Genomic DNA, 14,233 nt, shown 5'->3' with positions numbered 1-14,233 from the left:
GAGCATCTTCATTGATTTTCTTTGGCGACTTATTGAATTCCTGTGTCGTGGTTTTCACTTAGTCTCTCTTAAACTGTGTTCCGCAAAATACTGTTGAACTGTATCTCACTCGGAGTCAGTACTTAAAGGCTTTCTGTATTTGTCGCACTGATTGATGCACACACACACACACACACACACACACACACACACACACACACACACACACAGACACATTCCTCCCTTTACTCCACCCACACACTCTTATAGACACTCTGTGCATGTCAGCTCCTTTTGATGTGAGCTATGGTGCCTGCTGTTACATTAAGACAATTTTTGTCATGTCATATCAACAGCAACTGAGGCAGTTTAAGTACCAAGCATGGGAATATTTTAAGTGATTTATTCCAGGAAACACATTGTTACCATTCAAGTGAAACAGAATGTTTTACACACACACACAACCTGCTTAACTGCTCCTTAACTCATGTCTGCAGGCATGTCGAAGATGTGTCCATCTGTCTGTCAGACTTCACACTGACACCAGACTGATGTTACAGCTAAAAATACATGCACTTAATTCATCATTATGCTATTGGTTTGACAGCTTATTCCTTTCTTCATTTAGCGTATTGTTTCTTTCATTCCTGTGTGCCTGTTGTGTATTTGCTGTTTTTCTCACACATGCTCATGATGGCATTTAATTGTTCATTTGAATTTTCAAGCGGCGTTAAAGAAAAAATACCTGTACCTTTGTCATTTCAAGAGAATGCAGCACCATACAAACATCAGATCTGTGTTATAGACCAACCTCAGTGCTTATACTGTATGTGTTCTATGTTCTGCCATTGTTGCAGGGAGTCTCTGATATTTCCTTGACTGCCTAAAGGACACGATGAGATGTTCAAGCTCTCTGGGCATTCTTTGTATTCATAAAAATGTGACTTTATTTTAAGTTTTACAACTGTGGTGACACAAGTGTTCAAGGTTAAAGCAGCCATTACTGTAGTCATTTATTATTGTGACAGCTGAGTCATTTTCATAGATTCTGTTCACTGCATAAAAATTAAACCCTACAGTAAAATTAAAATACACCTTGTTTTTTGAGTGGGATTTAAGCAGAAGTGGAAAGGACAATTTGAGCATGAACATGAAAGAACACCCAAAGAAGTAATAGACTTAGTAATTGGAATAGTTATCTTAACCCCACAACCCACATGCCCAGGGAGATTGTGGACATAGAAATATTTATAACACTAAACAGTAATTACTGATTGACCGTGACGTAGAAAGAGGTTTTAATGCTGAAACGAGCATCTGTTTGTGAAGCCGTTTTCAGACATGAACTCTTGGCAATGTCCAGTGATAGGGGTTTGTGGAGTTTGCAGTTCCCACTTTCTGAACACAGACAGAGAGATTATTTCACAACAGCAGAGCGAGAATCTCTGGGGGATTCAGGTGAATCTGTGGCACCCGAGCGTGCAGGAGAACCACCCATCCACACACTGTAAATCTGTTCCTCCTGCTGCGCACCTTACACGAGCTCACTCAGAGATTAACTGGAGATTAGAGAGCTGAAAAGAAAATATCTGGGGGATTTCTGACTTCTGTGGACGTTTGTGTGCATACATAAAAAAGAGATTTTATATATACATCAACATTTAGTAAACCACATACAGGATCACCCATGACTACACACCTGGAAAAGGGGAATCTGTTCTAAGATGTCCAAACATAATGTAAGTGATGAATATAAATGTCAGCTGCTGATGTAATATAGCTATTCTGACACTTTAGGACTATATTCTGCTATTTTACTCAACATATTTTAAAATAAGTTGCATCATTTATTCAGAAAAAGATTTTCTAAAATTTTTATTTTATTTTATTTCAAAAATGTTTTTAATATTCGTAAATGCCGTAAATATCCACCAGTTTAAAAGTAAAACCAGACTCTTTTTCTTTTTTTTAAATGTAATTTCAGTGTAAGCTGACAGGAGAAATACAAAGATCATGACAGAGGAGAGCAATGACCCCGGGGGATGAAAGCGCTGCTGCCCCACGCTCTGCTGGTGTCTCCCTCTAAATCCTCCGTGCGGAAACCACATCCTCCTCGGTGCCGGGCGCCCCCTCTCTCGCTGTCATTCGTCCAAAAGCGAACCAGCCGGTGCGATCGTGGCGCTGGCGGAGTGGAGCAGCGAGAGCCGCATGTAAATGAACACCTCCACCTCCGTGTCGCTGTCACCTGAGGATCCTGAGTGGGTGAACTAACCGCCGCGTCCACCTCCTTCATCGACCAGCCGACCTTTAACGAGCTAAGTGGAGATACGAAGGTGAAACTGAGCTACTTTGGAGCAGAGGCTGCCAGATCGTCGCCGCCGTTTCTCGCTACAACACGGTGAGTGATCCGCGAGTTACGTGGCTGTAATACTGTGCGGCTCTTCCCCGGCTTTGGTGAGCTGTGTTGCCCGCTGACTGACGCTTCCTGTGGCGCGAACAAATGCGGCGACCGCCGACATCGATATGTTGAGGGGCGACTTCAAATACTTGGTTAATAACCAAAAGCGCACCACTGTTAATAATACTATAGCACATACATTAACTAGTGGGCATTGGGAGGTGAATCACACCATAGCTTCACAATTGATGAGTAATTTAATGTTTAAAGTTAAAAAAATAATAATAATACAAATTGTCCTTGGGGTGTCACGCCGCTGAAGGGAACGCGGGTCACGCAGATGTTACCAAGTATCTGTAATTGATGGTCTTTATCCAGACTCGCCCATCTTCATCATCATCACCATTACGCATGCCCACGGCGCTGGCTCTTCATGAATGATGATAAAGGGATGCAGAGAAGAGAGAGATGATAATGATGATGATGATGTGTCAGTCCCTGAACCTCCCACAGACCGACAACCTGAGGGGAATCTGGATCCACCCCTGCTGTACATCAGCTGACTGATGGACATCTCTCTCTAACCATCCTCCCCCGAGTTAGTTTCACCATAATCCTCAGCTTTCCTATGGACGTTAGTGTCACAGAGTGGGTTGGTTGTTTTTAGATTGTTTATTCCCAGATTATCCTTCAGCAGTGTTCATAGTGGGACTGGTGTTTGTATATGGTGAGGGCTACTTATCTGACAAAGCTAGAAACTGGATCTCTCACTCGGTAAAACAAACTTCCTCTCTGTCTCTGCCACGGTAGATTGTTGTTGGCTGAGAAGAAAATATACTCCAGCCAAGAGATTAACATGGGATTACACGGAACCACTCTGCTGTCAGACCTCCCCTCATGAAACACAAACCTCATATTTCCCCAGTAATATGCCAATTCTGAGCCAGCCCCCCCTACTGGATCCTGGACATGCGTGTTGACCGATGGCACTCTATCCAGTCCAGAATCCAGGAGAGGAGAATATGAATGCACACATCTGACAGTGCATCTTGTATTAATGGTCCTGCAGTGGACCATTTGCTGTGCGTGCAGCAAACCTTTTATATGGGACATTCAATATGGTTGTGAAGGCAAACCATCACAACCATATTGACAATATAAATCACAACAAGTGGAAATAAAATAATGCAATGTTTCAGTCAAGTTTTACTGCCATTTCTGCAGCACACACCATCTGTTATCTTTGAATAGGTGAACCAACCATTTCCAATAAACTTACACTATCTTTGGTAATGGGGATGGCTTGATACCGCTTTCTTGTGTCTGATACCATCTATCCATCCATCTTTTACCATCTTTATCCTCCACATGAGTTTTCTCAGCTGACATAGGGCGATAGATTTAGATTGTCCAATTTACTTCTACAGATGTTGCATGTTTTTGGACTGTGGGAGGAAACCGGAGAACCCGGAGAAAACCTACACACACAGGGAGGGCATGCAAACCGTGAGAGCGATAATTACTGTCTGATACCATTATGGATATAATAACTGTCTATAAAAATAGATGCAGTCTTCTGGTTTCCCCCTCTGAAGCCAACCCAGAAGTCACAATAGATTGTTTAGCCAGCAGGGGGCCATACCACTGGTTGCAAAATGATCTCCCTTTGAATGGAGGTTTATGGGGAAATTAACCTTTTTCCCCACTAGATTTATAGTAAATATCAGTAAACATTTCATGAGGAGCTGATGGTCGCTAGTTTCGGTCTTCTTTTAAAAAAACGCCGATTTTATCAATCAATTAGTATCAAAATGGAGCCAAAATGGTTGCATTTTACACAATTTGGCAAATCACGAATAGGGAGGCTTCGAAATGAGAGTTTTTTATTTTTCTAACTCTTTTACTATGAAAGGAAAATGACTCATTTATATGAGTGGTGCACCTTTCTCATTACATCCTGTGCTCAGTCAGGTACTATTACTGGATCATATTTCTGGATAGTGCATTCCCGGATATTACGTTTACCCTTTTCCGATATCCAATCCAGTGATTTGACCAATACCGGATAGATGCCGAGTATGGTATCGCTCATCCCTATTTGATAAATCACATGATGAATCACAACTTACTTTTATGCATGTGTTTTGTAATAAATCTTCTGTAAACGCAGGTCTGGATGTGGGGGATCAACTTTTTTCATACAATTTATGAATAGAATAGCTTCAGAAAGGACTAATACCACACAGCACTAAATATTGGATTATATTTAAGACCGACTCTGAGTGAAAATCATTCATGTTTTCTACAGAAAAAAAACCCTTTGCTGCAGGCAAACATCTCTCACATGGCTGTTAAGTTAATCAGATGTTTCATTTCTTTCCATGCAGCTCAGCATGAAGTTCAAGGAGCATTTCAAATCAATATTTTAGTGCGTCAGAGTCACAGTCGCGCTCATTCCGCTGAGGTGTAGCCATGTTTACTGTAGTCTGATCTCAAAAATGTGGGCCTTTACTTGCACATTTTTCCTATGACTGACTGAATAAATGGATCGTCCCATGTAATTAGTCTTGCCTGCTTCCAGTTAATGGATGCATTGGATGATTGATTGTTCCCTAACGTCCTCGCGATACTTCTGAAAGCCTCAGCACTTTCTCCTCCTTCATGTAAATGTTAGCAGCAGTCCGGATATATATGCTCTAAATTGTTCTAGTGACGATAACGTTTTTTGCTCATAAATAATCAGCTGGAGCCACATCATCGCTGCCTGTTTCAAAAGCGCACAGGAACATCAAACAACCTGATGAGTCGCTGCCAAGGGAGAGACACGGCCCACTTCCTTGGCTGTTATGTAGAAATACTGAGGCTTACGACCAGCACTTAAGGATATTTAGCGCAGCATTTCTCAGAAAGCTGGGAAGCTACCCAAAAGATGTTCCCAGAACGCACAAATTGGCCTTAATCGAACATTGTCCTCACTCAGCTGTCTTCAGGAACACTGAGTCTGCTGAGTCGGTGAGAAAAAAAAAAGTAATCTTAGAATTGTATCTTTAAATAAGGAAATCCAGTGACCACAGAGACCACAAATTAAATCTAAAGTAGGTGCAATGTTCCTTTTTAAACACAATTTACCATGTCATATTTGCGGGGGTTTTAATGGCGTTAGATAGATAGATGGATGGACTGGGAAAGTATGAGATCTACTGTAAGATGAGAGCATTTGGATAGCTGTCATTCTTCTATAGCTGAAACAATTTATCTATTAATCGATTACTAAATTAATCGTCATGATTAAAACAAGATTGTTGGTTGTTTTAGCTTCTCAAATGTGAATATTGTCTTTGCTCAACATAACAAAGAAATCATTAAAACTGAATCATTTTAGTTTGTGGACAAAACAAGACATTGGAGAACATTGATCAACGTTTTTTAACATTTTTGACATTTTATGGACCAAACGATTAATCGAGAAAATAATCGACAGATCAATCGTGAGTTACAGCTCTATATACGTCCTGTAGCAACGTATGCTGTTCCCTCTGATTTGAGTCAGATCCTTGAGGGGGCAAATTAACATTCATACCCTGAGAGGTTTGCTCACTTCCTCGTCCTGCAGATTCAGGATTTGGCAGCCGAGCTTGTAAAGATTAATTCTGTCAGTGCAAAATCAAGTCCCTTGTGCTCATTATCCTCTCGTAGAGACTGCTACTCCTCCTCTATCTTGCGCTTGTTCTCGGCGTCTGTGTGGCTATCAGTTTTATCAGTAGTGGATGAAATGTCCTCCAGGAAAGCTCTTGTTTCCTGCTCGGTCTCACCTTCTGATTATTCTCAACCTTTCCGAACACCAATCACCCTCACTTTCTCTGCTCGTCCCTCGCCTCCCTCCCCCCCGACTCTCTCTGTATGCTCCACACCCCCTCCGTTCAAGCCCCACACCCCTCTGCATCCATCTGTATATCGATGGTTGGTAAATTATGTATGAATCATGTGAATTATTATGTCCGTGAATGATGTGTTGTAGCTTTTCATCATCAACACGGCCTGCTGCCTCCTTCTAGTTACTTATGTTTTCTCTTAATGTTTTTCCTAAAAAAAAAAAAAAAAAAAATTGGCCCTCATCAAATTTTCATTTGATGTGGTGCTATTTTTAGCTGCCGTATTTATCTTCTCGCTTTCATCCTCCCTTATTCAAACTTATAAAAAGCCTCGGAGGAAAAGGAAGTTTTGCAAGTGAAAGAAAATGTTGGAAAGGGTTCACTGCAGTGGATGGAGAGAAGGAAGGCAGAGGAGAAGACGGCGCAGAGCAGAGAAGCCAGGCTGGTTCAGAGATTGTTAATGTTCCTCTCGGGGATTTCTGCAAGTGCCAGACATCAGATGTGTCTTTTTAAATGGAACAGAAGGAGCTCCTCTTCACATGCTGGCTGCTCTCTGGTGGTCCATATTGACCACTTATCTCTAACATCTCACATATCCCACAAGGACCACTGCAGGGAGAAACATTTAAAGGAAGAAGGATGGTACACATTTTAGTGACAGGCTTTTGTAGTTTTCAACTTGTGTCCAAACAAAACGTGTTCATCTCATCTCTGGTGTTCGATGATCTGAAATCATGTGAATATTTGAATTTGTAGTAAATGCCATCTCTGTTTTTCTGAAGGGTGCCTCTCTGCTGCTCCCTGCTGACCATGCAGAGTGCCTGCGCAGTGTTCGTGGCGCTTGCCGCTGCCTTCTTCAGCTCGGCCGACTCCGACACGCACAGACCAAGACATGACTCCAACCTGGAGATCTGTATCCTTCTGCCACCAAGTGCACACACAAGCCTGTCTGTCTCTCTCTCTCTCTATCTCTGTGCACATGTAAGTCACTGAATGTGAACCAGCATGTCAGTGCGTTACACTGTGACAGATGGAGGTATGAATGTTTGTGTGTGTGTGTGTGTGTGTGTGTGTTTGTGTGTGTTATGCCACCCCTTGACCTCTTCCTGTCAGACAAGCGGCTGTTTGAGACCAAGAGGAAAGATCAGCTGAACGCACTCAAGAACCTTGTCGAGCTGAACGACATCAATCAGCAGTACAAGATCATTGACATCATGCTCAAGGGACTCTTCAAGGTAAGGTGATATCATGCCATGTGTTAGGGCTGCATTCAATTTGGAGCACATGCAGTGTGCGACTGCTATTGTTAACCCTAGAACACTATCGCTCAAATTCAAAACACCATCACTAACGCCGGGTGATTTTTACCTGAGATAATAAATACACCCAATAAAAAGTACTTGTCATCAAAATATATCAAAACATGACAAAACATGCCAAATTTGAGTAGTTTTCTTTTATTTTAAACTGTGTCATGTCAAACAAAATGAAAGAAAAGCATCATGAGGGGACCATATAAAATGCTCCAAAATTACTGGAAAATTAGGAATTTGGGAGCAAAAAAATAATAAGGTGAAAACTTGGTTTTCATGAAAATCACATAAATTTGCTCGCACCCGGCAATGGTGTTCTAGGGTTAATATTGGTGTGATGCAAATACAAAAATCTATAGTTTTCATGTCTTTCTGCTCACTGCAAACATAGACCAGAATCCAGAAAAAAAGAAATTGCTATTATTTATAATGGTTATATTGGGGGGGGGGGGGGGAAGACCAGACCTCTTCCCAAGTGTGTCTGGGAAATACAGTTGCCTCCGCATACAAGAAAGGACGGCATTCTTCTTTTACTGCATCGTAAACTTTTGCTTGAAACATGAAATGTTCACTCTGGCACTCCCAAGACGTATTCTTAGGCTACAGAAAACTAAATTCTCTACCATTTTTGTCTATAACATACAGTATATATTCAAATTCTACGAACAAACCATTGGCCCAATTTACATTTTAAATACAGATAAAGTTATTTTGGCAGTTCACAGCAGGGAAATCACACGTGTAAACTAGAAAAGCACTCGGAGAGCACAGACCTCCACCAAGGCAACTCAGCCCCCCACAGAATAGCGATAAAAATAGTGATAGCGTCTACCGATCATGCCCAAAATGTAATCACTTGTTCCTGGTCCAATTGCGGATGTTTCCTGAAAATTTCATACAAATCTGCCTGCGACTTTTCGAGTAATGTTGCTAACAGGCAGACAAAAAACAACTCCAGCGAAAAACATGTACCTCCTTGGCGGAGGTCAATAATAAACTTATTGTAAATGTGATCAAAAACAGTAGTGTTAAGTTTGTGTGATTGTTCACATGGATCAGTCCACATTGACTGCATTATAAACAGTCTTGGTGATTTATATAGTGTGCGTATTGATATCAGGAAAACATTAAACACTCATTATATCGTGCGTTCCTGCTGTAGTCTTGTATTGTCTCTGTGAAGCCTTAACGTCAAGCACATGTATGAAAAAACTTGAGTTTTTCCCTCTAAGAGCTCATCCTTAGTGCTCTCAGCAGACATAATGAGGAGAAGCTTTCCCGGGCCAACAGGGAATCAAACGCCTCAAATCCAATGATTGCATTCATCAGCGTGTTTCCCTTGCATTGATTTGAATGTTTAATCACAGTGCCGCTCTCTCTCTCACATTAGGCTTTACAGCGTGTCCGCTTTTTTTCTTTTTTTTCCTGGCGAGCAGTTGTATCCATGCGTCTTTGTGCTTTTCAAGGACGACAAGCGTAGTCAACCTTCAGTGACTGAAATGGCACTGTCAGCATATTTGTAGCACTCTGTGTGTGTGCGTGTGCGTGTGTGTGTGACATAGTGCTTCAGAGTGTTCCTGCTCATATCTCATCTTTATGCTGCCTCCACAGTCCCTGACTCTCTAATCTCAGTTAGTGTCTGTGTACTGTGTGCTAATATTGTCTGTGTGTGTGTGGATACAGTAATTGTGCGCGACACAACCTGACGAGCCTCGCAGTGGTCAGCCAGGCTTTAAACAAGCGTCCAGTTTAATTTTATTACCCAAACATATCAAATCAACACCTGCTTTATTCAAAACCTAATTACCTAACTGCATATGTTGTCCACCCTGATGTAATGTGGTTCGCTAAATATCACAATAAGAATAATCTCATTTTCTTGTTCACATTCATTACCACTGCAACTATAACTAGGTATTAGGGATTCACCCATTTATAAACTGGATATCAGTGTCAGGCAATATTCACCTTGTTAAGCACAGGCTGTACAGTAGAGTTGAAACAATTAATCGATTAATAATCCATTATTAAATTATCATCAATTAGTTTGAAGCTTTTTTCATTATTAAAACAAGATTTCTGATCGTTTTAGCTTCTTAAATGTGAATGTTTTCTTCGTTTCTTTGCTCCACATAACAAAGAAATCATTAAAACTGAATAATTTTTGGTTTGTGGACAAAAACAAGACATTCGAGAACATCGTCATCTCCAGGTTTGACACACACCGATCAACATCTTTTAAAATTTTCTGACGTTTTATGGACCAAACGATTCATCGAGAAAATAATCGACAGATTAATCGATTACCAAAATAACCGTTGAGCTGCACTGACGTGTGCCATAAAGTAGAATTTGTAACCAGATTCCAGAAGTCCCATAGTGCCCATTCAGACAATTCAGTGCTTTACAGAGTTAAAGGCACAGCAACAAGGTATAAAACATAAAAATAAAACAGTACAACAGCGAAATAATGAAATGGTAAAAAAAAAAATCTCAGTAGAAGTGTCTGGGTTGACTAATCTCACCCTGAAGTGAAGGAGAAGAGACGGGTGTTTTAAAAGTGATTTAAAATGTTCAATGGTGTGTGCAGATTTAATTTCCATGAGTGAAGCTTTCCAAAGTTTTGGGGGCAGCTACAGAAAAGGCTCGATTGTCATTTTTATCCGAGTATTTCACACATCTAAAGGCAACCTGTTGTTAGACCACAGAGGATGTAAGATGGTGCCAGACCATCAAAAGCTTTAAAAACCAACAACTATACAAACATAAAAACCTGACTCGTGACGTCTCCGTCTTTCATTCTCTAGGTGTTGGAGGACTCCAGACAAGTCCTGGTTGCGGCCAACATGCATCCAGACGACCCCTTCCCCATGGACGACAAGATCAAAGAAGGTCTGATGCACATTTTCACCTCTGTTTCATCACGTCTTTCTCCTCTTACTCTGCTTATAGAAGTCAATTTAATCTCCACTCTGCCTTTTCACACTCTTGATTCTGCGCCCTGTCTTATGCTGCTTTACCCTTCTCTCAAATCTTCACCTCTGTTAGTCTCTCCGTCTCTCATCCTTATCCTCCTTGTTGCCAATAATATCAATTTTGTAACATCACTCTGAATGTTTTGAATTCAAGCTTCACTTCCTTTGGGGTTTATTCACCCTTCTATCACCACTGACTTTATTTCAGACTGCTTGATCTCTTCTTCTTCTTGTTGTGTCTCTTTTGACTGTGATTCTCTCTTTTTGAATCCCCTTCCCGCAGCGTATTCCCACGTGGTGGAGAATACTGCCTTTTTCGGAGACGTGGCATTGCGTTTCCCGCGTATTGTCCATCACTACTACGACCGGAACTCCGACTGGGGAGGCCTGCTGCGCTGGGGACTGCATTTCTGTAACCAGACGGGGGTTTTCACTGGAGGAGCCCACCAACATGTCCTCACACTTGTAAGACCAGACTTTACCTTGTACTTTAACTTGTAAGACCTTACAATTTATTCCTCAGTCTAAAAGCTGTGATTTTGGCTGGATGAATATAGCAAGTATGTGTGAGTTAGAGTTGGTGAAAATATAGACTATGAATATGAATCCATGTTGCTGCTTGTGCCTGTGTGTAAGGTTTATTTAAAATATTAGATACAATGATGCATCAGGTTCTGGCTGAAGAAATGGATTAAACCAAATTATGAAATGGTTATACAGTAGCTCTTGTAGAATAAAGTGTGATAGATAGATAGATAGATAGATAGATAGATAGATAGATAGATAGATAGATAGATAGATAGATAGATAGATAGATAGATAGATAGATAGATAGATATATAGATAGATAGATAGATAGATAGATAGATAGATACTTTAGGCAGATAGATAGATAGATACTTTAGGCAGATAGATAGATATATACTGTTGATAGGTAGATAGATACTGAAGGTGGATGGATGGATGGATGGATGGATAGATAGATAGATAGATGGATGGATGGATACTATAGATAGATAGATCGATAGATAGATCGATAGATAGATCGATAGATAGATAGATAGATAGATAGATAGATAGATAGATAGATAGATAGATAGATAGATAGATAGATAGATAGATAGATAGATGGATAGATGGATAGATGGATAGATACTGTAGATAGATAGATTAAAATATATGATATAAGACATGAATTACAATTATAAAAAAAATAATGCATAAAATATAAAAGATACTATAAGTAGCTATGCAGAGAGAAAAAAAGTAATAAAACATTAAATACAACATTTAAATAGTAGTACATTGTGCAGTGTGCAGTTTTTGCACAGTCATAAAGGTGCTGGCATTTGGATGTTTTGGATAAGTAACAGAAAGTTCAGAGCAGATCAGCAAATGTGTTGCAAAGTCTTACGGCCTGTGGCAGGAAGGATGTCCTGCAAGGCTCTGTGTGACGGCAATGCTTTAGCTTAATCAGTCAATAACTTAAAGACGCGCATCATAAAGAAAAGTCTAAAAAAAATGCACATAGAAGTTTTACATGACGTGTAAAGATTTTAGATACCGAGGAACATCACTGCAAAAATGCACCGTTTATTAGTGGACTTATTTATGATGTATTGCTGCATGAGATGTTTCTTTAAAAAAGATCAAAATGTGTCCCCTGTTAAACGTGTGAGTTAATGAACTGAATCTTGCAGGATTAATCTGAGTGACCTCATATAGTGCCAAGAGGATTACACAGTGGATTAGTTTTTGAGTCTTGAAAGCAGCAGTTGGCAACGTGAAAGTGTACATCCAGCCCTCAGTACTGTCTGTAGCATACATGAGGAAATGCTGCAATAGTTGTAGATTTTTGTCTGCACGTACTTGACAAAATGCTGTATAAGAAATGATTAGACGGTGTGTTCTTACATTCATTGTCTCTTTTGAAGAAATTATAATGTTTTACACTCTGTCGTCTTTCTGTACCATTTCTCTGTCAGATGTCACAGGAGCTGGGAATTACAGAGAAATCGGCAGACTTTATAAACCCGTACCGCACAGAGAGAGATGATGTAAGTACAGTGCATTATTTTAACACATTATAATTACACATACATAATGCCAATGTCCTAGTTGTCATTAAGAGTCTCCTAGCAACAGCCTCTTGTCAACACCATTGAGAACCAAAGTGCAAAACCAGTTTCCAGAACAGTTGGTGGGACACTTTCTAAAAATGCAGTAAAAAACTAAAATCTGTCATTTGTTGAGTCATTTGAGCCGTTATTTAAGTCAAGGTTTGGTATTGTCACTAACTAATATGAATGCAAGCCATTTTGTGCCAAACTTTGCAGGAGAATTGTCAGTCGCAATTTGTCTCAGCACAAGATTGTAAAATATTTAGGTCCTTCATCAGTGAAAAATTGCACAGAGTTGGGGGGGCGGGGTAGAAATGGGAGAAACTGCTGCTGAATTTGCATCATCAACATCAAACCCTCAGGTGCTTAATATACTGTCATACTAAGCTGTTAGGGTTATGTGCGTATGTATATATACATGTGTATGTATGTGTATATGTATACATATGTGTGTGTGTGTGTGTACATATATATATATATATATATATATATGCACACATATATTCTGTGTTAAATAAAAGCTCGATAAAATTAACAAATTAGAGATTTTACAAAAAAAATATATATATATAAGTATATACACACATATGTATATATATGTGTGTGTGTGTATATATATATATATGTGTGTGTTTTCTTATAAACACATACTCATTAAACGGTTCCCATATCTTTTTAAACATATACTGTGTTCCTTTTCATGTATATATGTCACTCTTTGTTGTACTTGTGACGTTTGGGATAAAATCCTAAGACAAAAAATTTCCAGGATCCATTGGAATGGCTCTTTGAAATCATTTTTTCTATTGGCTTTTTAACCTCATCCCAAAAAGATTTAATCCTGCTGCTCTGCCACATACATCTGGGATATTCCTGTTGTATTTATTTCATTTAACTGGTGTAATGTAAGTTCTCAACAGCCATGTGTCCCAACCTTTTTGAAAATGAGGTTTGTAACTAAACGGTAAACACACACTCACACATGTGACTCACTCTTTCTACTGTGCTTCAGGTGCTTCACACGGCAGAGGCTTTCCAAAAGATCCTGAGGGAGGAGGAGAAGAGGAGGAGGAAGGAGGAGAAGAGGAAAGAAATCAGGAAAGGCCCCCGCATGTCCCGCTCTCGCACTGAGCTATAGCGCTGCTGCACCTCGGTGCTTGTGCAGAGCAGGAAATAAAGAATGAAGAAGGAGGAGGAGGAGGAGAAAGACGAGGGAACAAACGCAGAGTCCACAAGGGTTGGCTTGACTTGTAGACTCAGACGACAGTGACAAACATAAAGAAAACATCACTGCCATCACTTGTACAAAAGCCTGGTGCTCTGTTGAAAAGAAGTGAGGAACCCTCAATTTGACACGACACAGTAAAATAGAAGCGGATGTTAGTCTGACAAAGGCCTGAATTGCTGTACTCATTTTGTACAGTGATTTATAATCGGGTGAACTAACGTCGTATGAGACGTAAACAATGTCTCTAGGATACGAGTTAAGAAAAAAAAAAAGAGAACAAATTTTTTATCATTTGAGGATTACATAATTGTACTTTAGAATATAAGTAATTTCAATAAATTTGCTTCA

At 40.0% G+C, this 14,233-nt stretch overlaps 1 protein-coding gene across 1 annotated transcript; it reads left to right on the top strand.

Moving 5' to 3' along the window:
- Positions 1 to 2,307: 2,307 nt before the first annotated feature.
- On the top strand, positions 2,308 to 13,795 carry ccdc134 (coiled-coil domain containing 134; the record flags this gene model as incomplete). The annotated part of the gene is made up of 7 exons (XM_083896895.1): positions 2,308 to 2,377; positions 7,032 to 7,162; positions 7,363 to 7,484; positions 10,370 to 10,454; positions 10,821 to 11,002; positions 12,523 to 12,594; positions 13,670 to 13,795. Exons 2-7 carry the CDS (start codon positions 7,060 to 7,062, stop codon positions 13,793 to 13,795), a joined length of 690 nt encoding a protein of 229 aa, XP_083753021.1. The 5' UTR covers positions 2,308 to 2,377; positions 7,032 to 7,059.
- Between the last annotated feature and the right edge of the window lie 438 nt (positions 13,796 to 14,233).

This window comes from Microchirus variegatus (assembly GCF_963457635.1).
Source record: "Microchirus variegatus genome assembly, chromosome: 10".
Classification (NCBI taxonomy): Eukaryota; Metazoa; Chordata; class Actinopteri; order Pleuronectiformes; family Soleidae; genus Microchirus; species Microchirus variegatus.
This window is presented reverse-complemented; position numbering and strand designations above follow the sequence as displayed.